Consider the following 26,876-nt stretch of genomic DNA (forward strand, 5'->3'; position numbering starts at 1 on the left):
AGAATGAGGGACGATCTCAGTAAAACATATAGAATTCCGAAGGGGCTTGACAGGGTAGATGCTGGGATAATGGTTCCATTCCCCCCCCGACAGGAAAACGGGGTTCACAATCAACAACCCTGCTAATTTTATTTCTGGTGGGTGTGGGGGTGATTTGGGCACGAGGGCCCTTTAAACATCAACTTAAAGGGGCCAACCTGCATCATGATTGCACAGCTCAGAGGGAACATTTGTCACATTCTCAGGATAAAGGGTCAGACAGAGAGGAAGGGAAATGTCTTCCTCAGAGGGCTGCGGACCCCTCTGCCCCAGGGAGCTGTGGATGTGGAGTATATTCCAGACCAAGATCAATTGATTCTCCAGACGCTAAGGGGATCAAGAGGTATGGGGAATAATGCAGGAACGTGGAGTTGAGGTAGAAGATTGACAATGACTTAACCGAATGACGGAGCAGGTGTGAAGGGCCAACGTCTACTCCTGTTCCTATCTCTTAACGTTCTCATTCATGCCACCTAGAGTCTCCACACACAATTCTACCCAGTGCTGGTGGATGGGAAATTAAATAATCAAGTCCGTTACCTTAGCTATATTGTGGAATTTTCAGCAGACATTCTTCAGAATCCAGTTCATTAAACTCAGTTGAGCCACATTGTGGTGTGTGCGCCCAGCTGCCCGTGTGTACTCAGAGACAACATTTTCATCTCTCTCACTGATGTCCTCTACCTCACCCCACTCCTCATCATCGTCACTATATGGCCGTCTCTGCTATTGCTCTCTGACGTGTCCATGGCATCCTCCGTTTGTTTTTCTGCAAACCAGTCCCCTGACCTGTTCGTAGCTCATGTTGGACTTTGAAACCAACTCATCAAGGTCTTCCTCCCTGAGCTGCCTGTGCCGCAAGTAATATTGGAAAAGGACGGTTTTACCGGCCCGGCTGTGCGTGGAGTGCCCTATTCCACCCCAAACTCCAGCTGTTTTATGTCCTTTGCTATTCCCCCGTCGCTCATTGCCATTGAGATTATTCTGGCCATTGTGACTTTCTGTGTTTGCTCTTTGGTAGTGGTCAAGCCATTTCAAGTTGCCGTTTTTAATTGCATATCTGTTGTCGCCAAACCAACGGACAATGTCATTTCTTGGCAGCCCGCTCTGCACCGCTAAACTGTCATATTGCTCTACCGATGGCCACTGCGTGCGCACAAACGCACTCTTTAGGATGTGCAGCTGCTCCTGACTTTTTTATGAGATTTGTCAATTGGACTTGTCGTTTAATATGCTGCAGTCCTGCGCTTGGCGGAGGGGTCCCAGACTTGACTGGACAATTTGCAACCAAAAGAGAAGTTTTTGTGTGGCTGGTGTCAGCTGCGTCTTGTGCTTCTGATTTTATGGTCTCTGGTTTCACATCCTGATAGAAGAACTGTTTGCTCGTTTCGACGAACGTTCCTTCCAGCGAGTCTCTCAGCTTCCTGCGCTCAGAGAACCAGGCGTCGATCTCCCTCCTGGTTAGTTTGGACTCTGACCGCAATCTTTCTTTCTCCTCGTCCGTGGGGAAGGAGCTAGATTGAAAGCTCTCCTCAAGCACCTTCAGCTGATCGGTACTTTTTTCTTTGAACTTCTGCGGCCCAAAATCAGAGAAGTTGTTCCATCCAGATTTTCCGATTCACGTGGCACGCCGCGGGAGGGTCCTGGGGGATGGTGACCACGATTTCATTGGCAGCGTGGCTGGAGTGGCCCCTCTGTGTGCGGTAGCGATTGTCACTGAACCACTTCTTGATCTCGGCCCGGGAGAGTTTGGTCACCTGCACCAGCCGGAAAACCTCTTCGTCGTCGGGGAACTGGCTGATGGCAAAGCTGGCTTTCAGTTCCCTCATTTGCTCCTTGGTCTTCTTCCGGCTCGTGTTGGCATCGGTGACACCCGGGGAAAACACAACGGAACTCCCCTGCGAGGCGAGCTGACAAACCTGGACAACGTTGGCGCGCTTCGGGTCTACGGCTACTTGTGAGGGTGGCAACTCCGCTTCTGAGACTGGGCTTGGCCTGCGCTGGCAGCTACCGTCAGGGTGATGGGAGAGCAGGACACTGTCCGATCCGTTTGTGACTTGTGTCCAGACGATACCAGTCTGACCAACCAGCTGGCACGGCACTCCTGTCTGGATAATCTGGTTCGTTGTGCCTTTGGTGGCCGATGGCATCGGTGCCGGCACAACGGTGATGGTTGGCGTCTGAATGGTGCCGTTAAACATCATTTTTCTGGCCTCCTCCACCTCCTCGGAGCCCAGCTGATGCCATGTTTAAGACGCTGGGTCGAGAACCACATTTTAATTTGTTCTTCCGGGTGCTTTGAGACAGCTGTTAGCCAAGAGAGTTCTGCCTGTGTAGGGTAAGGGAATTTATTGAAGGAACCGATGAGCCTTTTGTTGACATCCATAGCAGCGTTATATTTAGAGCCGTGCATGGGGATCATGACCTTGGGTATTAGGTTGATGTTTGGCGGTGGCTGTATAGATGGCATCACGTGAGGCACTCCATCCTTGAGCACAGTTTCTGGAATAAGTAACCCACCATTGGCATGATGGACGATGTCAGCGTTATTCCCTTCCGTCTTGCTTTCTTGTTGAGCATTATACTCATCTTTCACTCGTGCCAATACATGATTCTTTTGCCGTCTGCTTTGCTTTGATCATTTTCATGATTGGCGTTTTACTTATCGAGATTCCAGCAGGAGTTATTTCCTCTCTATCTGCATTCCCAATATTAGTGGGATCTTCAATTGTTTGTTCAAGGATAGTCTGATTATTGCGTTTTATCAACTTCAACTTGAAGTTACTTTCACCTTGATGATGCTTGCCATTATGATCAGTAAAGGTGTCGTACCTTTTGGTGGTAAAGTTACAAACTGCGCAGACATAAAATGGATTGAGAATAACATTTGGATGTATTGTATCAACATGTTCTGTAAACTCATTCAAGTCCTGTGATTCAAAGGTGCAGTATTTACATTCATAGCCTCCCTCTAGTTTCTTGGTCTGTTGATTGTCTAAGGCAGTTTTCTCTACAGTCTGATCCCCGTCGCTTACTCGTTATCCGCCGGCCAGCTTTCCTCCGACAACGGATGGGGAGACTGGTCGCCCTCGTTTCCATCCATCTCCAATTCTGGGTCCTGCTCCAAGACATCGGTGGCGCCCGAACCATGCAAGGGGTTGTTGACTTCCGTTTACTAGCCATGAGCGGTCCGATGGCGGGAGCAGCAGTTGGCTAGGGGCCTTCGTGAAACCTCAGTGGACCAGTGCCCTCCCTCAGGGAAAGCGTACCCAAATTTACTCCAGATTGCAGCAACTCCGATTTCACCGATTACCATCAGCTCCAGCCAGCAGCTTCATTGGCCCACATCACTGGAGAATTTTACCTGCAATACAGAAAAGTTGATTAGGAGCTTTAAAAAAAAAAAATACCCGTACAGCATTGAAAGACGGATCAGAAATAGGTCCAGCCCCACCAGCCGAAGGTAGTGAAAGTTTTAAAAAGCAACTTCTTTATTTTATTTTTTTAAAATTTAGATTACCCAATTATTTTTTCCAATTAAGGGGCAATTTAGCACGGCCAATCCACCTACTCTGCACATTTTTGGGTTGTGGGGGCGAAACCCACGCAGACACGCGGAGAATGTGCAAACTCCACACGGACAGTGACCCAGAGCCGGGATCGAATCTGGGACCTCAGCGCCGTGAGGCGGTTGTGCTAACCACTAGGCCACCGTGCTGCCCTGCAACTTCTTTATTAATGCCAACTGAATTTCCTCAGGACTATTTAAAGTTACATAGGTGCCAACTTTGATTGGCTTTCTTCTACTTTAAGTGGAGGCCAGCACTGAGGAATGGACACATATGGCCGGCCACCTGTCGTATGGGGGACACAAGTGGGGCAGAGTTAGCTGGAGAGTTTTGCATCCTCCGAACAGGCGCCGGAATGTGGCGACTAGGGCTTTTCCACAGTAACTTCATTTGAAGCCTACTTGTGACAATAAGCGGTTTTCATTCAGGGGCTGTTTAGCACAGGGTTAAATCGTTGGCTTTGAAAGCAGACCAAGCAGGCCAGCAGCACGGTTCGATTCCCGTAACAGCCTCCCCGAACAGGCGCTAGAATGTGGCGACTAGGGGCTTTTCACAGTAACTTCACTTGAAGCCTACTCGTGACAATAAGCGATTTTCATTTCATTCACACTTAAAACCTGCCCTAACCTCTATTTCAAAAGAACAATCTTCACCGTTGCGATATTCAGATTCATCAGCTGTTATATTTGTTGCCTGAGGAGGAAACTTGGCGAATTTTGTGACTTGAAATCAATCATACCCAATATACTGACTGAAATGTTCAAAATAAATTTGACATAACAGAATCAAACAGGATAAAACGGAGAGGAAATGCCTCCACTGGTGAGTGGTGGCCAAAACGTGGACACATAAAAACAGGGTCATTAATTCATTCGGGAATTCAGGAGACACCTCTGTGGGTACAGAGTGATGAGAACGTGGAACTCGCTACCTAGTTGAGGTGAATAGTAGAGCTACATTGACTGGAAAGTGGGATAAATACATGAGGAGGGAGAATTAGATGAGGATATTAGTAGAGCTATATAAAAGACACAGATGGCAGTGATGTAACCAGTTGTCAGAGTTGAATTTGAATCCACTTGCAATGTCGCAAGTACACTTGTACCAGCTGCTTTGCTGCATTCAAAAACATTAGGAGTCAATTCAGGTTGGATGTATCATCATTGACCCAGCATCACTTTTTTTTTTCTTTTACTTTAAAATTTTTTTTAGAGTACTCAATTAATTTTTTCCAATTAAGGGGCAATTTAGTGTGGCCAATCCACCTACCTGCACATGTTTGGGTTGTGGGGGCGAAACCCACGCAGACACGGGAAGAATGTACAAACTCCACACGGACAGTGACCCAGAGCCGGTATTGAACCACGTGACATGACGGAAATCTCGAAACATCAAAAGTAATTGATTTTGACTGTTAAGCGGGGAGGGGGGTTTCTTGAACCCAAAAAGAAAATGGTTTCAGATTCCAGGATCCACAGTAATTTGCTTTTATTTATGGGGGGGGGGGGGGGGGGTCCTATTGGGTGGAGCGTTATATATGTTGCGTGCGTTCTTTTAGTAAAATGTTGAAAATTGGAATAAAAATGCTTTTTATTTTAAAAAAAGTAATTCAACAAACTCTGGAAACACAGCTATGAGGAACTTTAACAGACACTAATTAGCACCCTGAATTTAAGATTAAAAGTTAAAACAAAGATCCCAAAAGGCCAAGTTCAATTGTAAAGTGTTCTACGAGTGTCCTGCTTCGGAGCCAATTATTTTGGAATGGCAGGGAACCAGTAATAAAGTATTAGGCCTCATTAGACGTTTTATCTTTGAATGCGTCGCAAATAATCTTTATTCTTTTTTAATAATATCCAATTATGGGACAATTTAGCGCAGCCATTCCACCTACCCTGCACATCTTTGGGTTGTGAGGGCGAGTCCCACACAGACACGAGGAGAATGTGAAAACTCCACACGGAGTGACCCGAGCCCAGGATCGAACCCGGGTCCTCGGTGCCGTGAGGCAGCAGTGCTAGCCACTGCGCCACCGTGTCGCCCTTAATTCTGCAAGTCTCCAATTAATCTTTAAATTTTCCAGTAGAGGGCAGCACGGTGGCGCAACGGTTAGCATTGCTGCCTACGGCGCTGAGGACCCGGGTTCGAATCCCGGCCCTGGGTCACTGTCCGTGTGGAGTTTGCACATTCTCCCCGTGTCGGCGTGGGTTTCACCCCCACAACCCAAAGAAGTGCAGGGTAGGTAGATTGGCCACTCTAAATTGCCCCTTATTTGGAAAAATAATTGGGTACTCTAAATTTATTTTAAAAAATAATAAATTTCCAGTAGCACTAGAAAACGAGATGACGAGAAATGTTCTTTAATGTCCTATTTTGGATCAAAGGCAGATCAACTGATTATTTTACTATTGCTAACTTTCACATTTAAATAGATTTGTTATTTGCTAGTTTGAAAAGGGGGGGGGGGGGGGGTGTGAGGGAAGAGAATATATTTTTACGGGTCTTGCGTTTGCAGTGAATCAGCTGCGAAGTTGCATTGCCCTGAAGCCAACAGTCAAGTCTGTAGCAGATGCAGCCAGCTTGAGCCAAATTGTAAAGAATCGCCACACTCGCGTGTGGCGGGACTGCCACTTTACATTTCATTTTCACTGAGCACGTCACAGAAAATAATCTTAACCTCGCCAAGCACAGCTCGAGCAAAATAAGGTTTTCCAAACTGCGGGATACATCAGAACACACAGTTAAGTGGGTGTTCACCAGAAACATACTGCGGAGTCACAGGAATAAGAAATAAGCTCCCACAAGAGGGAAGAGTTTGCATGTTATGAATTGCGGATTGCTTACTTGGGGGACCAAGAATGACAAAATAAGTCATTGGCTGGCTGACAGGCATCAATGTTAAAGTGGCCAAGCCACAGGTAGTTCATTTTTGTGCAAAGCACCGCTTGATGGCAGGGGAACTGCAACAGTCACACTATGAGAGTTACTTAGCATAACCTGCCAGTCTCAATAAGTGCCTTTCTTTATGCTTTTATTGAAGAGTGACAAGAATAAGAGGATGTCATTTGTGTCTGTCAGAAGGCAAAATAACCTGTTTCAGGATGATGTTCCAATGCAACAATGTAACAGAGAGGGTAAATCCAGAACACTCCCTCAGGTTAAGAATATAAAGCAAGGACTTACATTTACATTGAGCCTTTCATAACCGCAGGATTGTCAAAGAGCAATACCCGTACACAGCCTCCCCGGACAGGCGCCGGAATGTGGCGACTAGGGGCTTTTCACAGTAACTTCATTGAAGCCTACTCGTGACAATAAGCGATTTTCATTTTCAAGTGCTATGGACCTTTACTACATTATAAGACATTCATATAGATGGTGTTCTTCACAGCCAATTAAACATTTGAGGTGCAGTCACAGTTGCAACGCAGTGAACAGGGAAACCCATTTGCGCACAGGCAAGCTCCCACAAACAGCAATGTGAGAGTGACCAGATAATCTGTACATTGTTGGTGTGAGGGATAAAACATTCAGCCATCCATCAGGGAGATTTCTTCAACAGCAGCGTGAGATTTTTTACATCCAGTTACGGGACAGACGGAGCCCCTTGGTTTAAGTCTTGTCCCAGAGATGGCAGCACGGACAGTGCAGCGCTCCCTCAGTACTGACCCTCTGACAGTGCGGCACTCCCTCAGTACTGACCCTCTGACAGTGCAGCACTCCCTCAGTACTGACCCTCTGACAGTGCAGCGCTCCCTCAGTACTGACCCTCTGGCAGTGCAGCACTCCCTCAGTACTGACCCTCTGACAGTGCAGCGCTCCCTCCAGTACTGACCCTCTGGCAGTGCAGCACTCCCTCAGTACTGACCCTCTGACAGTGCAGCACTCCCTCAGTACTGACCCTCTGGCAGTGCAGCACTCCCTCAGTACTGACCCCTCTGACAGTGCAGCACTCCCTCAGTACTGACCCTCTGACAGTGCAGCACTCCCTCAGTACTGACCCTCTGACAGTGCAGCACTCCCTCAGTACTGACCCTCTGACAGTGCAGCGCTCCCTCAGTACTCAGGGTGAGCAAAAAAACGGCCGTTAAAAAAAACAGCTGAAGGTCCGTTGGGGAGTGGAAAGGTCACCTCTGGGTCACCAAGGAAAATGGAGGCTGGAGCACCAGGGGAGGCCGCATTGCTTACGGTTGAAGAAATGACTAAGGTGATGGCTGCAGAATTCGAAAGGCAGTTTACAAAACACCTGGAGGCAATGAGGAAGGAGATGAGGGAGGTTTTGAGTGTGCTGGTGGAGGAGGTGATTTCCCCAGTGAGGACGGCGGTGGCGAGCGCAGTGGCGGAGGTGTGGGAGCAAGGTGAGGCGCTGAAGGAAGTGGAGGAGACATTATTGCAGCATGGTGATTAACTTACCTCGATGGGGAATGAGATGCGGAAGGTGATGGAGATTAACAAGGATCTGCGAGGCAAAATGGAAGACCTGGAAAACAGATCCAGGCGACAGAATTTGAGGATTGTGGGGCTGCCCGAAGGAGTTGAAGGGCCGAGGCCGACGGAGTATTTTGCTGCGATGCTGGCGAAACTATTGGGGGAGGGGGAGGATCCCTCCCGATATGAACTGGATCGGGCTCATCAGTCGTGGAGGCCTGTACCAAAGGCGTGAGCCGCCAAGGGTAGTGACTCTGTGCTTCTGTAGGTACAGTGCGAAGGAGAAGGTCCTGTGCTGGGCCAAGCAGAAGCGGGTGGTGCAGAGGGCTGGAGCTGGTATACATGTATACCAGGACTTTACGGTGGAGCTGGCGAGGAGGTGGGCTGCTTTCAACCGGGTGAAGAGGGCACTGTACATTAGCAAGGTGCAGTGCGGCACTGTATATCCAGCGAAGCTGACGGTGACGTACAAGCTCAAGGACTTTTATTTTGGAACAGCGGAAGCAGCGGAGGAGTTTGCGAAGGCAGAAGGACTGTGGCAGAACTGAGAAATTGAGAAATGGCCATGTGCCGATGTAACCTCATGATTGTATTTTCTTTTTTGTTTCACTGTGTGCGGGTGTATGGGCTAAAGGAGCTGATGTTGATGTTGTATATATTTGGACAAGGGGAGTGATAGGAATTTCACTCGAAGTGAGGGCTCTTTGGGGTGTAGGTGGATATGCGGGGGTGTGCGTGCTAAAAGGGGATTTCTGGGCTTTCCTAGCACGGGCAAGAGGGAAAGGGACCCGGGCAGGGGCCTCCGCGCTGGCCGGTTTAAACTGGCCAGTGAACGGGAGTGAGGTGTGGGGGGGGGGGGGGGGGGGGGGGGGCTGCGGCCATCGGCGCCTGGCGGAACAGGGTCCCGAGTGGTCTAGCCGGGGTGGAAAGTTGGGGGGGGGGGGGGGGGGTTTACAAGAGGCAGTGGACAGGAGGAGTGGAGGAGGGGGGGGGGGGGGGGGAGTGGGTTTACAAATCTTGGCTATCATGTATGGTACTCCTGCAGAGGTTGGACGGCGTTGAGTGTGTGTGTGTGGGAGAGTTTGTTTTATTGGATGCTTATATTGACAGATGGGCCGTGGATTGGGGTGGTGGGAGGATGGGATTGTTGTTATTGTTAAGGGGATTGATTTTGTATTTGTTACCGTTTACTGTCTGTGGGTGGGGTGTAAATTTTGAAGGAAAATGTGAAAATGGAGAATAAAAACATTTAATTAAAAAAAATATAGGTCTTGTGGTAATGGTTAGAGGGGGTTGAGAATTATTAAGACGGTGGATTGTGGTCACTGGGAGCCAGGGTTGCTGCTCTCCTCCCATACCGGCATTAATTAGTTTATATTCGGCACCACTCAAATTGATACTTCTTTTAAATGACCCAAAATTGAAACCCATCAAACCATTTTTTCTTTCGACATCTGTATTGAGGTGTTCCCAAGAATAAACCAGCTACCCATTGTGCCTGCTGACCAGTATTGACATCTGGCCCAGCAACACCTCAGTTTAAAATTCTCAACACCTTGGTTTCCAATCCAATCCCCTCCCTCCTTGCCTCTGGTCTAGTTCTGTATTCTCCTCCAACCCCATGATCCTCCAAGATTTCTTTGCTTTGCCAATCCAGGCCTCTTGCTTTTAGTCACTCCACCTCTGGCACTGCCTTCAACTGCCTGGCTCGTAAACTCAGGAATTTCATCCTTAAACCACTCTCCCTTTCCCTCTGAGACTCCTTAAAATCTATTGCTTTGAAGTAGACTGGGAGCCGGTTTAGAGCAGTGGGCTAGACAGCTGGTTTGTGATGCAGAGCGAGGCCAGCAGCGTGGGTTCAATTCCCCGTACCGACTGAGGTTATTCATGAAGGCCCCACCTTCTCAACCTTGCCCCTCGCCTGAGGTGCGGTGACCCTCAGGTTAAATCACCACCAGTCAGGCCCGCCCCCCCCCCTCCTCAAAGGGGTAGGGGCTAGTTTAGCACAGGGCTAAATCGCTGGCTTGGAAAGCCCAAGGCAGGCCAGCAGCACGGTTCAATTCTCGTACCAGCCTCCCCGAACAGGCGCCGGAATGTGGCGACTAGGGGCTTTTTCACAGTAACTTCATTTGAAGCCTACTTGTGACAATAAGCGATTTTCGTTTCATTTTTCATTTCAGGGGCAAGCAGCACACCTCGGACTACAACAACTTTACTTTTTTTTTAAGTCTCTTTCTCTGACCAAAGTTTTGGTCACTCCTCCCAAGGTGATTCGATGTCAAAACTTGCATGATTAGGACGGAGTTGAGGAGAAATTTCTTCACCCAGAGAGTGGTCGGCCAGTAGAATTTGTTACCACAGAAAGCAGTTGAGGCCAAAATACTATGTTTTCAAGAAGCAGTTGTCCAGCGCACTGCTCTAAACCGGCTCCCAGTCTATTTCAAAGCAATAGATTTTAAGGAGCCTCAGAGGGAAAATGACGGAGTGGTTTAAGGATGAAATTCCTGAGTTTACGGGCCAGTAAACAGCACATGGGGCGCAGCGATATGGGGGAAAGGTGGGATTAGGCGATCGAGTTGGATGATCAGCCACGCTCGTAATGAATGGCGGAGCAGGCACGAAGGGCTGAATGGCCTCCGCCTGCTCCTATATTCCATGTTTTTAATGTCGATAACCCCCCTCCTGGGATGCTTTGCAGTGTTAGAGGTGCCGTATAAATGCAAGCTATTGTTGCAAATAGCTGAACTCAGCTTTCTGCCGAGGAGCGAATCAATGTCAGTTTGCATTTTTTCTTTGTTCAGTTCAGCCGAAGTGGACTCCACCAGATAGAACTCAGACCAGATGTGAACAATGGAACCCTCTGTGCCAAAAGCAAGACAATACTTGGACCCTGCTCTAACATCACCATCAGCTTTAGATTTCTTCACAAAATTGAAAATGTGCCCTCTTTAAAAAAAAAAAATCAGAAATGTGGCTGATTGGAACGTAGTTTCGACTTAGTCCAATAAACTTAGCTTAGCTGGTGTAGGCTCAGCATTTGACCATGTTTAACCCTCTACCCTGTGCAAGTCCTTTTCTTGAACTTAATAACTTTCCAGCTTGATATTTCATATTATGCTCTCAGCTCCTTGTAATGAGAGGTTTTGTACTGTCCCTCTTCTCGGTTTGGGGTTCCAGCATGTATTCCCAACAAAAATAATCTATTCTTCTGACTAGTGCAGCTCCTAGATTTATCCCAGGTCTTCACAAAACCCTCCAAATTGTTGAGAGTGGCAGAGGGGAGACCGAAACAAAATTTATTAAAACAGAAAGCAAACAACTGAACATCATTCGTACTACATCTCTACAGTCGTTATATTGACCTCCTTATGCAAGGAACAAATGGCCCTCTGTAGCGGAATTAAGATGACTCTGTAAAATCTTTGTACAGACAAATGAAGTTGTTATTTTAATAGTCTCGCTAACTTATGGTTAACTAATCCTCACCAGAAGGCTCTCTTCAGAGACTCCAGTTCCAACTCAAAGAGATTGTTCAACACCTCAACGTTAATAAGCATCCCCAAACACAGTTACTGCAGGCTTCGGGAATTAAATTGCCATCGCTTTAATTCAAAACCCTTTGCTAATTAGGCACATTTCTGAACCAGTCATGTAGCCTTGTTTATGTCTGGAATATGTGGTCGAGGACGATCCCTCAAAGAAATTCTCTCCCCTGGCAGGATACGGCAACTACATTTCTGCTTAGCACCACCCCCCCCCCCCCCACCCCCCCCCCCCCCCCCCCCCCCCCCCCCCCCCCCCCCCCCCCCCCCCCCCCCCCCCCCCCCCCCCCCCCCCCCCCCCCCCCCCCCACCCCCCACCCAATGTCAAACCACAAAACCATTTGGACCAGTGATCAAGGGGAAATCAACAATGTTTGTGTCGATTTAGGCGGGTTTGGGTTTTCTGTGAAAGCATTCTGTTCGTCACGGTTCTGGTGACGTTGAATAAAACCAGAGCTCGCAGCAGGATATAAATACGTTTAAAAAAAAAAGAAAATGCTTCAGTTTTCTCATTGCCCGCCTCCTTCAGCTACCGTACCCTTAAGTTGGCAAACACGGACTTACACTGGATTGGTCCATGATCATCCTTGCCCAAGTGCTGTCGCGGCCTTCTGCTGTACGGGTGGCCGGGAAATTGTCGTTCTTCCCGTTTGCCATCAGGCGGATTTAAAGGATTTACAGGATGACGATCAACCCGTTTGGCCACGTTATTAACACGCCTCCTGTGGTCCGCCAGGTCCTGAAATGGGACTTGAACCCGGGGCTTCTGGCCCGGGGGCTGTTTAGCACACTGGGCTAAATCACTGGCTTTTAAAGCAGACCAAGGCAGGCCAGCAGCACGGTTCGATTCCCGTAACAGCCTCCCCGAACAGGCGCCGGAATGAGGTGACTAAGGGCTTTTCACAGTAACTTCATTCAAGCCTACTCGTGACAATAAGTGATTTTCATTTTCATTTCAAGAGGTAGGGATACCACCTACCGTGCCACAAGACCCCCACTTGCTCATAGTGGGCTCATTCTAAGACATACGATTTTAAAAATTCCCTGCGCTAGAGAAAGTGTACATGCACCTCCCTGTCTGCCATTTTATGTTTTTTTTAAAATTTAGAGTACCGAATTATTCTTTTCCCCAATAGAGGGCAATTTAGCGTGGTCCAATCCACTACCCTGCACATCTTTGGGTTGTGGGGGCGAGGCCCACGCAGACACGGGGAGAATGTAGCCATTTTATGTTTATGACAGTAACAGTGTTTTAGACAAAGAAAGTAATCCATATTGGGACAATTAGACACCAATAAAAAAATCTTACCTGTTCATACTCTTAATCGGCTCTTCTCTCCAAGTCTGTGATGGAACCCGTTCCGTGTTATCAGCAGGAGATGACAGGACTCATAATTGCTAAGAGAAAGAAACCCAATTAATTGGGGGGGGAAACTTACATACAAGATGCAACTTTATATACATTAATTGAAATTAAATTCCAAAACCCATTTCTATTCTTCTGTCACAGTATACTGCTGAAAGCCATGGAGAAAGATTATAGGTTCACATACTAGTGTGTTCCAAGATTATTTCTTTCACCTCCCGTTTCCACCCTTACAGCTGCTGGTTAGAGGCAGACATTTTGGAGAGAACTTTGCTTGTTGCAACGTGGGCTCTCTGTGATCTCATGAATGGGAACAATGGGACGGTTGCACTACTTCACACTGCGGCTGTCACTGGAGCAGAACTTTGTTCAAGGGAAAGTTCTACTCTGAACACCTACTGTCTCATCAGAGGAGCCTCCTCGATGGAAGTTCCTGCAGCATTGGATGTGGTGCTTTGAAGCTGAAAGCTCCTAGACTTACTGAGCCTATTGGCCAAGATAGTGCCAAACACAGGAGCCACCATTCAAGACCCATCATGCTTGTGGCAGCTATCCCTCCTCCACTGTCCTGTGCATGTTTCATTTAAGTTTAGAGCCAATTAGCTTGCCATTGAACCTATTTTTGAAAAGTGGTGTTACTGTAATTGGTTATTTAGATATTTGGGTTTTATGGACTGGTACAGGGGCTATCATAGGTTCCAATAACCGAGAACATTGAAAGGATTATAGCCAGCACTGTGATCAGTGAGCTTAGTGGAATCAGCGAGTAATGCTCCTTCAGTCATCGGTTCTTGACAGGGAACACTAGGATATTGATTATGTTAGTGGACTAGTGACCCAGATGCTTGGACCAATGATCTGGAGAGCACGGGGCTCAAACCCCATCTTGGCAGCTGGGAAATTTAAATTCAATTAATGAACTAAATCACGAATGAAAATCTATCAGTAATGGTGACCACACAACTACCAGATTGTCAAATATACCCATTGGTTTTAACAGTAACAAAGTTTATAAGATTGTTAGCTGACGGTAAAATGGAGGACTAAAGTAGTTTGCTTCAAATTGCACCCAATAATAAGCCTCCGCAGTTTTGTTGATGAAAGTCAATTAAAGGGGGCCCAGGTCATCTTACTGGGAAGAAGGTGCAAGACGTTTACCGCCACAGACAATGGTAGCAGCTAACGGTGGATCGACTTAAGTTTCCAATTCTGCCAGGGAGCTGTCAGGTTTTATAAATGGTTATACTTTGAACTGCCTGTGTAATCCCAAGTTAGAATGGAGTGGGGGGGGGGGAGAGAGGTCTAGGGGATCGCACTTCCACCTGCACACATGGCTCATTTGATTCACGTTACCATGGAGATAAGGTAAGGGAAGAGTCCATAGCCAGCCATTATTGTTATTGGATCACAGGGATTTGAGTGTTTCAGGGGTATCTTAGAAACTGTCTGCAGCTGAGAGACAGATACCGAGATAGAGGCAGCCAGTCCTGCACATTAAGCAGAGAAAATGTTGATTCTTTTGGTCACTGCACAGAATGCAAATGAGGGATGAAGTTTAAAATGACGAGATCACTTTCCTGGGGATTTAAGGGCTAGAAGGCTTGCCTAGCTTGGGCTAGAGGGAAGCAATTGCCACAATAACCCTCAGTGAAAGTCAGTTCTGGGATTAGAGGTTACTTACCTGGGAAAGGACAAATGAAGCAAGCCAGTGGGAACGGAGACTAATTTTAGGCAGTTTCCTGGAGAATCAAGTGGCAACTTAAGGGACACTAATGTATAACCGTAGCGGGAGATTTTCAGTCACGATGTAAATTAAAGGGGAAATTATTTTCTATTGTTTAGAGTAAATTGCTGACAAAATAGCATTCAGTCACGGTTGCTTATAGTTTGTTTGTTGCAGTAAAAGTCTTAAAACCCCAAATCTTGTTGCGTGGTTCTTTTAGTCAGTCACTTTTTAAAGGATATTGGTCTCTATAGAGATAGCAACATCACTAATGTCCTATAGGGAAGAAAATTTGCTGTCTTAGTCCGGTCTGTCCAATACGGGACTCCAGACACGCAAAGGCACTCTAAAATGGCCTAGCAAGCCAATCAGTTACGGGCAAGTAGGAATGGTTAATAAACGCGGGCCGCAGCAGCAATCCAATGACCACAAGTAGATCAGCTTTTCTGCTGAAATGTTTTTTTTGAGCTGGATCAATTTAGCAATATCATTCCGCTTGCATTTTATATAGTCGTCCATAAATAACACACAGCACACTCTTTAGTATCCTCCTCAAAATTGGCTCCACTGTATCTTGTAACAGACCTTGTAAAATGTTCCCAATACTCTGTTTTGAAAATCTGAGCACTGTCCCTCAAAGCACAGTTGTGCTTTTGTCTCACAGCGACTAGCATTATTCATGCTACTGCCAAATGAAATAGAAGGCAGCTGCAAGATGCCAATATTGGTGGCGACAATCGAGTAGGAGATAAATTAAAGAAGCCTTTGCCCTTACACGTGTTTACCGGATAGTGGATTAGAGTGGCAGTGTTTAAAGGCGCAAACATATCTGGAGCTGTTTCTCCCCTCAATCTTACAGCCCTGAATTTATGATCTCAGGGAAGGGAGTTGGTAACGGTACTGACTAGATTAAAGTGCACTGCCCACATTTTCAGACGCAAGATAAGCAAAATAAGCAGCTTCAGACTGGATGGACAAAAGTCTTGCTTCTTTATTCAAAATTACTCAAATGATACTTAAACGCCACTCTGGAGCAGTAAATTCCTGCTTTGCTGATAAATTATCGGATAGTTCAATTTCACCCCCCCCCCCCCCCCCATGCAAAGAAAAGTACTTAAAACCATCAGGTCTAGATTGCACTAGCAATCTGGTTTCTTTAAATATATAATCACAGAAAGCTGAATTGAATTTCTCTCAATTAAGGAGGGTAGCATTTTGCCCTAGTAGTCGTGTCTCTAAAATAGGGAACGTTCCAGATCCAGCGTAGTACAAAAGCCAAGCTTTCCAAAAACTTTGAAACTTTTCCTAACCTCTATCCACATTAGTGACCATTTAAAAGCCATGACCTCCTGCCATTGAATCCCCAACTAGTGGAAATTTCATTCAGGGTCTGTGTTGAATTTAACCACGTGAGCAGATGTCAATGATTAGCCTCAAATTCCTGAGCGAAAAGACACCGGGAAAGAGGAAGAATTCACCAGCGTTAAGAAAGAGGGGGGGTGGGGTTAGGCCATTCAGCCCTTCGAGTTTTCTCCACCATTCAAGATCTTGGCTGATCTTCACTACCCTCCCGAGTGAAGAAATGTTTCTTCATCGGAGTCTTGATGTTCAACCCCCTTTATCCTGCGACTGTGACCCGATGTTCTAGGTCCCTCGGTCAAGGGAAAGTCTCCCAGGATCCACCCTACCAAGCATATATGTTTGATTGAGACAACTTCGCATTCTCCTAAACTCTAGGGAACATAGACCCAGTCTACTCAATTTCTCCTCAGAACCATCGCAGGAACGGGTCTAATCAACGTTTTGTTGCAACCCTTCAAGGCAAGTACCTTGTCCCTTGGATAAAGGGACCAGAACGGTGCACAGCGAGGTTCTTAATCCCGATTGCTTAACACTGACTTCCACTGTGAAAGCGTGTGGAGGCTAGGGGAGGATTGGATCACCTCAGCTTTCTGTGGATGGAAACCCCGCCTGGGGTCAATGGGGCAAGACATCAGAGGATTTCCAGTAAGAGTCAGGAGAGGCAAGATGTTCACACAAAAAAAAAACTTTGTGAGAAATTGAAATGGCTGTGAATTAATGTTGCCCTCTCTGATACGAGTGATTACCTGATTCATCTCGACAACGGTGGTAATCAGTCCCATGCAAATTACTGTCAGGTCTCGGATTACAGCCTAGACACAATATTTTCACTTGCAATGTCAACTTGTAACTGGAATCATAAAGGAGAAACCGGAGACAAGGGGCTATTACCGCTGGGATACAGAAGGCAAGAAGATTTAATACAAGTTTTTAAAATTACAAAGATATGGATTGAAGAGGGAACATTTATTTTCTCCGGTTGGGGATCCAATGGCAGGAGGTCACGTGCTTTAAATGGTCCCGAATGTGGATAGAGGTTAGGAAAAGTTTTAAAACTTTTTGGAAACTGGAAACTTTTTTTAAAAGACAAATCTCTTACAGCACAGAAACAGGCAATTTGGGCCAATCAATCCATACTGTTGCTTATACCTCACTCGAATCCCCTTCTCTCTTGCATTATATAACTGTTAGTATATCATTCTATTCCCTTCTCCTTCATATGCTTCCCCTGAAATGCATTTATACTATTTGACTCAATAGCTCGCTGTGGCAGTGTCAGGTAGAGAGGTTACACCTAAATTCCCTTTGAGACCGTCTTGGCCCAGAGCATGGCCGAATCAAAGAGCTTTTCACATTAAATATCTAATCCGAGCCAGTAAATACTGTAGCCAAAAGAGGTGATCAGAGGCGGGAAATTCGCAGAGGGTAACTCACCACCTGATTCCCCAAAGCTTGTCCACCTTGTCCTTGTCCACAAGGCAGTCAGGAGTGTAATGGAACACCCTCCACTTGCTTGGATGAGTGAAGCTCCAACAACACTTGACACCATCCAGGACAAATTTGGCCTTTACCTCCTCCACCACCACCACACTGTGGCGACCGTGGGCACCATCTACAAGATGTACTGCAGCAACTCACCAAGGCTCCTTCGACAGCACCTTCCAAACCCGTGACCTCTACAATCTAGAGGAACAATGGCAGCAGATGCATGGGAACACCACCACTTCGCATGTTCCCCAAAAGACTCACACCATCCAAGACTTGGAAACAAATTCACTGTCGCTGGTGTCAAATTCTGGAACTTCCTCGGAGCACTGTAGGTATACCTACATCACATGGACTGTAGCGGCTCAAGGCAGCAGCACACCACCACCTTTTCAAAGGCATTTAGGAATGGGCAATAAGTGCTAGCCCAGCCAGGGAAGCCCAGATCCCTTGAACGAATTAACGACAAAATAAAAGAAAGGAAGATAAAGGCCAAGGGCAGGGAGTTTGGGGCATTTAACCTTGAGATTGCCCGAGTGAAGAGCTAGCACAACAATAGTGGACCGAATGACCTCCAACTGCACTGCAAAACTGCACAGGTCTGTTTCCATTTGTGAATGCTTTGATATGACTGTTGCAAGAGTGGTCACTGCATGCAGTAATAAAAACAGAGTTGGCTTAATACTGGATGTCTATAATTAAATAGAATTCACCGCTTCAACTTTTGTTAACAGCAGAAGCATTTGTATTTTTTTGTACTTTATCACAAATGGAAGATGTAGCGTGTAAAAACAGCAAGGCAAATGGTCAGCAAGAATCCCTAAAAATCAGAAGAAAACAATCATTTCACCGTGAAATCAATATCCTGTTCCCCATTTCAATAAGATCACAGCTTTTCTACATCTACGTCATCCCCCTTAACATCCAAAAATCTCTCGACTGCTGTCGTGAATCGACTCAATGACTGTGCATCCACAGTTCTCTGGAGTTGTCAATAGCTTCCCTTTAAAATAAAAATTGGGTTATAGCATTCGGGATGGGGGATCAATCAAGTACAAAAAACAGCAACCAGTGGAGGTACACAGCAGATCAAACGAAACATTAAATCGAGTTTTCTTCAGATCTCACGGGTAGCTGTACAAGGTCCCAAAGCACTACTGTGAAAACAACAGGGGAGTTCTTCCCAGAGCGTCGGCGTTCAATCAGCATCACTAAAACACATTATCTGGTCTTAATCACACTGATGTTTGTAGGAGTTCACTGTACACTGTTGACCTGCTGTTTTTACTATGTGGTGATAACCACCACACTACTACATTGGCTGGAAAGTGCTTTGGGACATCGCAAAGTCATCAAAGACGCTATAGAAATGCAAGTCGTTCTTTATCTGTAAAGAAAAAGGAGGCGCTAATGTTGCGGGTCTAGGTCCTTCTATTTTTTTCAAAGAAATGTACAGACAGATGTAGAGATACCTGCTGTTGGGGGGGGGGCCTTCAATTCCCAAAGATAGGTGCAGTCACAGGGCAGTTTGTGATGCAGAACAAGGCCAGCAGCGTGGGTTCAATTCTCGTACCAGCTGAGAATTCTGAATTCTCCCTCTGTGTACCCGAACAGGCACCGGAATGTGGTGACTAGCGGCTTTTCACAGTAACTTCATTGCAGTGTTAATGTAAACCGACTTGTGACAATAAAAGATTATGATATTATGCTGGTTTCTAGTTGAGAGCTGTCCGTTAAGTAGGAAACATGTTGAAAAGTGTTTGAAAAACATGCCTTTCAGGAAAACCCTACTGCCAGGTTTCATATCCAACTGTCCCACCCTCCTCATGATTGTCTTTTCCTGCCCCACCCACCCTCTCCTAATTGGCCCATCTACTTCCTTTGGGAACTCTTGCAGTTTTATGAATGTGATTCATTTTTATTATTGCTGGTGTAGAATCATAGAATTTACAGCGCAGGAGGCCATTCGGCCCATTGGGTCTGCACCGGCCCTTAGAAAGAGCACCCCACCCAAGCCCAGATCTCCACCCCATCCCAGTAACACCACCTAACCTTTGTTTTGTACACGAAGGGCAATTTATCATGACCAATCCACCTAACCTGCATTATCCGATAATAATCTTTATTAATAATCTTTATTGTCATAAGTAGGCTTACATTAACACTACAATGAAGCTACCGTGAAAATCCCCCAGTTGCCACATTCCGGCGCCTGTTCGGGTACACAGAGGGCGAATTCAGGATGTCCAAATTACCTAACAAGCACGTCTTGAGGGGCTGGTTTAGCTCTCTCAGCTAAATCGCTGGCTTATAAAGCAGACCAAGCAGGCCAGCAGCACGGTTCGATTCCCGTACCAGCCTCCCCGGACAGGCGCCGGAATGTGGCGACTAGGGGCTTTTCACAGTAACTTCATTGAAGCCTACTCGTGACAATAAGCGATTTTCATTTCATTTCATTTCATTTCTTGCGGGACTTGTGGGAGGAAACCAGAGCACCCGGAGGAAACCGCACGCAGATATGGGGAGAACGTGCAGACTCCGCACAGACAGTGACCCAAGCCGGGAATCGAACCTGGGACCCTGGAGCTGTGAAGCAACTGCGCTAACCACTGTGCTACCGTGCTGCCCAGTACTCAAGAATTATTGAAAGGTGAGACATGGGGCGACACAGTGGTTCGCACTGTGCTTCAGCGCCAGGGACTCGGGTTCAATTCCAGCCTTGGGAGACAGTCTGTGCGGAGTCTGCACGTTCTCCCCGTGCCTGTGTGGGTTTCCTCCGGGTGCTCAGGTTCCCTCCCACAGTCCAAAGCTGTGCAGGAGAGGTAAGGTTACAGGCATAGGGCGGGGGAGTGGGCCTAAGTGGGGTGCACTTTCAGAGGGTCGGTGTAGGCTTGATGGGCCAAATGGCCTCCTTCTACACTGCAGGGATTCTATGATTACAAAGTTTTCATCTTGCACTCATCATGACCAATGAAAGAATGTCAACAATCACAATTTGTACACTGGGAAAAAGGGATGTTGATTGGTTGTCGATTGATTTATTCATATACGGGGACCCGTTCTCTCAAAGAAATGATATATGCCCAAACCATGCACCTTTCTTAAATTACCCAGATGCTTGGGGAACACAGCCCCTTTCTCCATGTCAACTTCTCAGCACTTTTCCTAATGCAGTATAAATTGTGATCACCTGAAATTTGGCATTTGTGCATTTGTCCTGAAGAATGCACGATTTAATGCATCAGCAACATGTCTCTCTTTTCAGCAATATTCACGGAATTCACCACAATGTGTCACGGTTAAGCAGCGGGTTTATAAACATCGCCACAGACGCAGCCAGTTACACGAGACTTAAGAATGACGTTCGTCATATCGCAGCGTGGTGACAATATATTGGCGGGGATTTTGTAATGGCGCCGACTGGAAACTTTCACCCCTCACAACTTCACTGAAACTGGACAGAAGTCTTTGGAGTCCGCTTATGTGCAGAACAACACAGAAATTCAGAAGTTATTATTGGTGATTTCAAGCTTCCCCAGAGGTTGCGCTGTTGAGGCACCTTCCCCACATAACCCACACCTCCCCACAATCTCTCCCCACCCTCAAACGGCAATCAGTGAGAAATCAATTGAATTGGATAAATTTCCACTCGCGTTCCGTTAGTCTCACTGTAAAAACCTTAGAAAATGCCCTTGAATAGGGTCGAACTGGGTTTCTAACCGTGCACTATTTTCATAATTACAGCTTAACACCTTCACTGGCCCTGATGTTTTATTTGTAGGATGTCAAATTTCTCCATTGTGATAAAGTGCATATTTTAAAAAAAAGTTTATCTTTCCTTTAGCTTTACCGTAATCCAATAACATGCATTTATTTTGTCACTTGAAAATATTCTTCACTGTAATTGAAAAGTTTTTGCCTTCCTGCTTTGCTGTCTGTGAGAATACTTCGGTGTTACTGGCTGTTGATGGACTTGATGACACCACTGGTGACTTGACGTAGTGCCAGATTTAAACCAATGTTGGGATAGGGGAATTCCGCACCACAGAAATCTTTGTGGGAAGCTTTCTTTGAGGTTATTGGCTGCACTACAGACTGTCAAATCTGGCTGAATGTATTTTTAATGCTCAGAGCTCTCAATTTTCATTCATTTTCCATTGCTACTGGTGGTCTCCCACCTAAGGGAGCCCCTCCCCTCCTTTTCCTCCCACCCCCCCCAGTTGCTGCTGCTGCTGACCCAGTTCCCTATCGTTGAGCCAGAAAGTCGAGGAAAGGTTGCCACTGCCTAAAGAACCCTTTGTACTGATCCTCTCGGGGCGAATTTGACCTTCACCAGCTTAATAAAACCCGCCATGTCATTGATCCAGGTCTCCACGCTTGGGGGTCTCGCATCCTTCCACTGTAGCAAGATCCTCCGCCGGGCTACTAGGGATGCAAAGGCCAAAACACCGGCCTCTCTTGCCTCCTGCACTCCCGGCTCATCTTGCAGCAATGTTAACTGACCAATTTCTCTCGAGTTTTGTAAAAGTCAAGTTTTGCTCAATTCCGCTGTCAGTAATATTGCCAGCAGCAGTGGGCTACATTTCAGGCAGCTTTTCCAAAATTAATTCCAATTCTAAGTCTTATCGTGCGATAAAACTAACAGCAACATCACCACTGCCCACAGCACAGAAAGAGGCTATTCAACCTGCTGCCTCCCCTCTTCCGTCTATCCCATCAACACTTCCTTCCATTTCTTTCCCCCTCGTGTGTTTTTCCAGGTTCCCCTTAAGTGGACCAATGCTACTCACTTCACCTCAAATACTCCCTATGGTAGCACGATCCACATTCTCATCATCCTGTGGGGAAGGAAGTTTCTCCTGAATTGCCTATTGGATTCATGGATGATCATCTTATGTTCATGGATGATCATCTTATGTTTGTGGCCATAATGTTCTGGTCTCCACCACCGCGATAAACATTTTCGCTCTGCCTATCTGCTTACAAACACTTTTGTAATTTAAAGACCTCTGTTAGGTCACCCCTGCACCTTCTCCTTGCTCGAGATGTGGAGATGCCGGCGTTGGTATGGGGTGGGCGGGCACAGTAAGGACTCTTACAACACCAGGTTAAAGTCCAACAGGTTTATTTGGAATCACTAGCTTTTGGAATGTAGCTCCTTCATCAGGTGAGTGAAGAGGTAGGTTACACAAACACAGCATATAACGACAAAGTCAATGATGCAAGGTGATACTTTGAATGCGAGTCTTTGCAGGCAATTAAGTCTTTACAGGTCCAGACAGAGCGACTGGAGAGGGGAATAATCACAGGCTAAAGAGGTGTGAATTGTCTCAAGCCAGGACAGTTGGTAGGATTTTGCAAACCCAGGCTCTTTGCTAGAGAAGAAAGGCTCAACCTGTTTAATCTTTCCTGGCAAGTATAACACCTCATTTTTTATATCATCCTAGTATATTAATTCACGATATCCTTTTTTAAAATAACATGGAGACCAGAACAGTCCACAATACTCTTGGCGAGGTCTAACCACAGCTATGTGCTAGTTTCTGCAACTTTTCAATTCCATCTCTGTTCAACTTTCAGTGATACGTGTATCTGTAGCCCAAATCCTCCTGCTCCTTCACCCCATTTAGATACTTATTTTCCAGATGGATCTGTATTCCTACGACCAAGTGGTATCGTTTCACATTAATCTACATTTGCAGATCGATGAGGTGACCTGCACTTATCCTACATTAGCATTATGTCACCTGCAATTAAAAATGATTTTCATCTCCACTTAGCCATCAATTAAATCCCAATCCTTAAACAAATAAATAAAAAAAAATTCCCCAAAGCACTTGAAGGTAATGATTTTAAAATTTCTGTAAATGGTGTCCCTGGACAGTCAAGCTTTTGAAATTAGACCCACATATTTGCTTTTACTCATGCATCCCAACACATGGTTTGAAAACAAACCCAGCCCAATAGTTTGCATGTGCGTTTGTTTGCATTCTGTCACACTCTCTCCTTTTAGGTTCTTAAGAATCATACTTACAGGTTGGGGCTAGAAACTGCTAGGAGTCCATTTGATTCGAGTAGAATGTACACTTTTGGATCAATTTGATAATGCAGGTAAGCTAGTTCGTTCCAGATCAGAACTGGCTGAATGTAAGGAAACACCAGAAAGAAAATAAAATGCTACCCATAAACGGTACTGGATTTTAAACATCCATCAACTAACTGCCAGGTCCAAGCTTGTTAAGGGCACGTTATGCCATCCTAACGTAGCAAATTATTATCGAGACATGTGCAGCCGTTGCGCTGGGAAAATGAACGGCCTCGAGCCTTCAGAGCAACAACAGGCATAATGACCTTTTCCCCCCACCCTCAATGTCACGCCATCTTATGTCAAGTCAGGTTTCGCTCCCCGCGACAATTCATTACCAGTTAACAGTCCCCGCAGGGAAAATGCAGGTTATGGAGCACTTTAGAACAACCACAATTGGTCAGGACAGGGTGCTGTCACGCGACACAGTTTTCTTCACCCTTTCGCCACCCCCCCCCCTTCCTCAAATCATATTGTGCGGAGCTGCCAAATTATGTCCAGCAGCCTCCTTGGGGTTGGGGATGGGGTGGGTGTTGATGGAAATACGTGAAGCTAGAGAATCACTTTGGGTTTCTGAGGATGTATGTGTTAGAAGACCTTAAGCTGTAGGAGCAGAATTAGGCCACTCGGCCCATCGGGTCTGCTCCGCCATTCAATCATGGCTGATTTTTTCTCTCATCCCCATTCTCCTGCCTTCTCCCCATAACCCCTGATCCTCTTATTTAAAAAAATAAATACATTTAGAGTGCCCAATTCATTTTTTTCCGATTAAGGGGCAATTTAGCGTGGCCAATCCACCTAGCCTGCACATCTTTGGGTTGTGGGGGTGAAACCCACGCAAGCACGGGGAGAATGTGCAAACTCCACACAGACAGTGACCCAGAGCCGTAATCGAACCTGGGACCTCGGCGGCGTGAGGCAGTAGTGCTATCCACTGCACACCATGCTGCCCTCTGATCCCCTTATTAATCAAGAACGTATCTATCTCCGTCTTAAAGACAATCAAGAGTGATTTGGCCTCCACTACCTTCTGCGGCAAAGAGTTCCACAGATTCACCACCCTCTGGCTGAAGAAATTTCTGTTTTACAGGATCGTCCCTTTAGTCTGAGATGGTGTCCTCTGGTTCTAGTTTTTCCTACAAGTTTTTCCTCTCCACGTCCACTCTATCCAGGCCTCGCAGTCTACTACAAGTTTCAATAAGATCTCCCCTCATCCTTCTAAACTCCGAGGACAGATCCAGAATCCTCAACCGTTCCTCATACAACAAGCTCTTCATTCCAGGAATCATTCTTGTGAACTTCCTCCGGACCCTTTCCAAGATGTGGGTGGCATGGAAGAATATAGGTCACAAACGTAGCAAAGTTTGTTCACGTAACAAAATAGAATCTATAGCACAGAACCCTAAACTCAAAGTCAACCAAAAGAACTGACTTAACACAAACTACACTGGTGAATCATTTATCATTTACAATCCACACATAGATACAGAAACCAATTTTCAGGAAGAGAGCGAGTATGTGGAAGGAGTGGCCTGAAAGGGTGATCGGATGAGATTCAATAGGAATTTTGAATAGGGAACTGGACAAATCCTGCAGGAGGAAACATTAGCAGGGCCATGGGAAGGAGCAGGGGAGTGGGACGAATTGGATAACTTTTCCAAAGAGCTAGCGCGGACACGATGGGCCAAATGATCATCTTTAGTGTTGCATCATTATGATTTATTTCTGTTGATCACCAAAACGCTGGACAAAACACTGTCAAAATTTTTTCAGGAGGGGGTTTATAAAAAACATTGTGGAAAACCTTTTTACCCTTATAATACAGGACGAGTTCTGTATCGAAGCTAGCTTGTCCTTCAGTTGCCTGCTGCACCCTTCTACAGATATTATGTTGATTATACTATGGGATCTTGTCATGGTGTTACAGTTAAATAAAGGTAATTACGAGGGCATGAGAGAGGAACTGGCGAAAATCGACTGGAAGCAGACCCTAGTGGGGAAGACAGTAGAGCAAAAATGGCAGGAGTTTGTATGCATAATTGAGGACACTGTACAGAGGTTCATCCCCAAGAAAAGAAAGATTATCCGGGGAGGGATTAGACAGCCATGGCTGACAAAGGAGGTCAGGAAATGTATCAAAGAAAAAGAGAGATCCTATAAAGTGGCCAAAAGCACTGGGAAATCAGAAGATTGGGAAGGCTACAAAAACAAACAGAGGTTAACAAAGAGACAAATAAGGAAGGAGAGGATCAAATATGAAGGCAGGCTAGCCAGTAATATAAGAAATGATAGTAAAAGTTTCTTTCAATACATAAGAAACAAACGACAGGCCAAAGTAGACATTGGGCCAATTCAAACTGATTCCGGAAGGCTAGTGATGGGAGACGAGGAAATGGCTGGAGAACTTAATAAGTACTTTGCGTCTGTCTTCACAGTGGAAGACATGCGCAATATCCCAAAAATTATAGAGGGTCAGGGGGCTGAGTTGAGTATGGTTGCCATTACAAAAAAGAGATGGTGCTAAAAAAGCTAAAAGGTCTTAAAATTGACAAATCTCCTGGCCCCGATGGGCTACACCCTAGAGTTCTGAGAGAGGTGGCTGAAGAAATAGCGGAAGCGTTGGTTGAGATCTTTCAAAATCACTGGAGTCAGGGAAAGTCCCAGATGATTGGAAGATCGCTGTTGTAACCCCCTTGTTCAAGAAAGGATCAAGACAAAAGATGGAAAATTATAGGCCAATTAGCCTAACCTCGGTTGTTGGTAAAATTCTAGAATCGATCGTTAAGGATGAGTTTTCTAAATTCTTGGAAGAGCAGGGTCGGATTAGAACAAGTCAACATGGATTTAGTAAGGGGAGGTCGTGCCTGACGAACCTGTTAGAATTCTTTGAGGAGGTGACAAGTAGGTTAGACCAGGGAAACCCAGTGGATGTGGTCTATCTGGATTTCCAAAAGGCCTTTGATAAGGTGCCACACAGGAGGCTGCTGAGTAAGGTGAGGGCCCATGGTGTTCGAGGTGAGCTACTGGCATGGGTTGAGGATTGGCTGTCTGACAGAAGGCAGAGAGTTGGGATAAAAGGTTATTTTTCGGAATGGCAGCCGGTGACCAGCGGTGTCCCACAGGGTTCAGTGTTGGGGCCGCAGCTGTTCACCATATATATTAATGATCTGGATGAAGGGACTGGGGGCATTCTAGCAAAGTTTGCCGATGATACGAAGTTAGGTGGTCAGGCAGGTAGTGCTGAGGAAGTGGGGAGGCTGCAGAAGGATCTAGACAG

At 46.1% G+C, this 26,876-nt stretch overlaps 1 protein-coding gene across 1 annotated transcript in view; it reads right to left on the reverse strand.

The window, feature by feature from the left end:
- Positions 1 to 579: 579 nt before the first annotated feature.
- The window catches only part of zhx2a (zinc fingers and homeoboxes 2a), an 82,948-nt gene continuing 56,651 nt past the window's right edge, over positions 580 to 26,876 (reverse strand). Inside the window, 14 exon segments of the mRNA XM_038810325.1 lie at positions 580 to 676; positions 679 to 752; positions 755 to 821; positions 823 to 1,232; positions 1,235 to 1,267; positions 1,270 to 1,651; positions 1,653 to 2,011; positions 2,014 to 2,081; positions 2,083 to 2,266; positions 2,269 to 2,648; positions 2,650 to 3,073; positions 3,076 to 3,178; positions 3,181 to 3,403; positions 12,888 to 12,976. Of these exon segments, the coding sequence (XP_038666253.1) occupies positions 581 to 676; positions 679 to 752; positions 755 to 821; positions 823 to 1,232; positions 1,235 to 1,267; positions 1,270 to 1,651; positions 1,653 to 2,011; positions 2,014 to 2,081; positions 2,083 to 2,266; positions 2,269 to 2,648; positions 2,650 to 3,073; positions 3,076 to 3,178; positions 3,181 to 3,222 (2,622 nt within the window). The 5' untranslated portion in view covers positions 3,223 to 3,403; positions 12,888 to 12,976 and the 3' untranslated portion in view covers position 580.

Source organism: Scyliorhinus canicula, chromosome 10, assembly GCF_902713615.1.
Source record: "Scyliorhinus canicula chromosome 10, sScyCan1.1, whole genome shotgun sequence".
Taxonomy (NCBI): domain Eukaryota; kingdom Metazoa; phylum Chordata; class Chondrichthyes; order Carcharhiniformes; family Scyliorhinidae; genus Scyliorhinus; species Scyliorhinus canicula.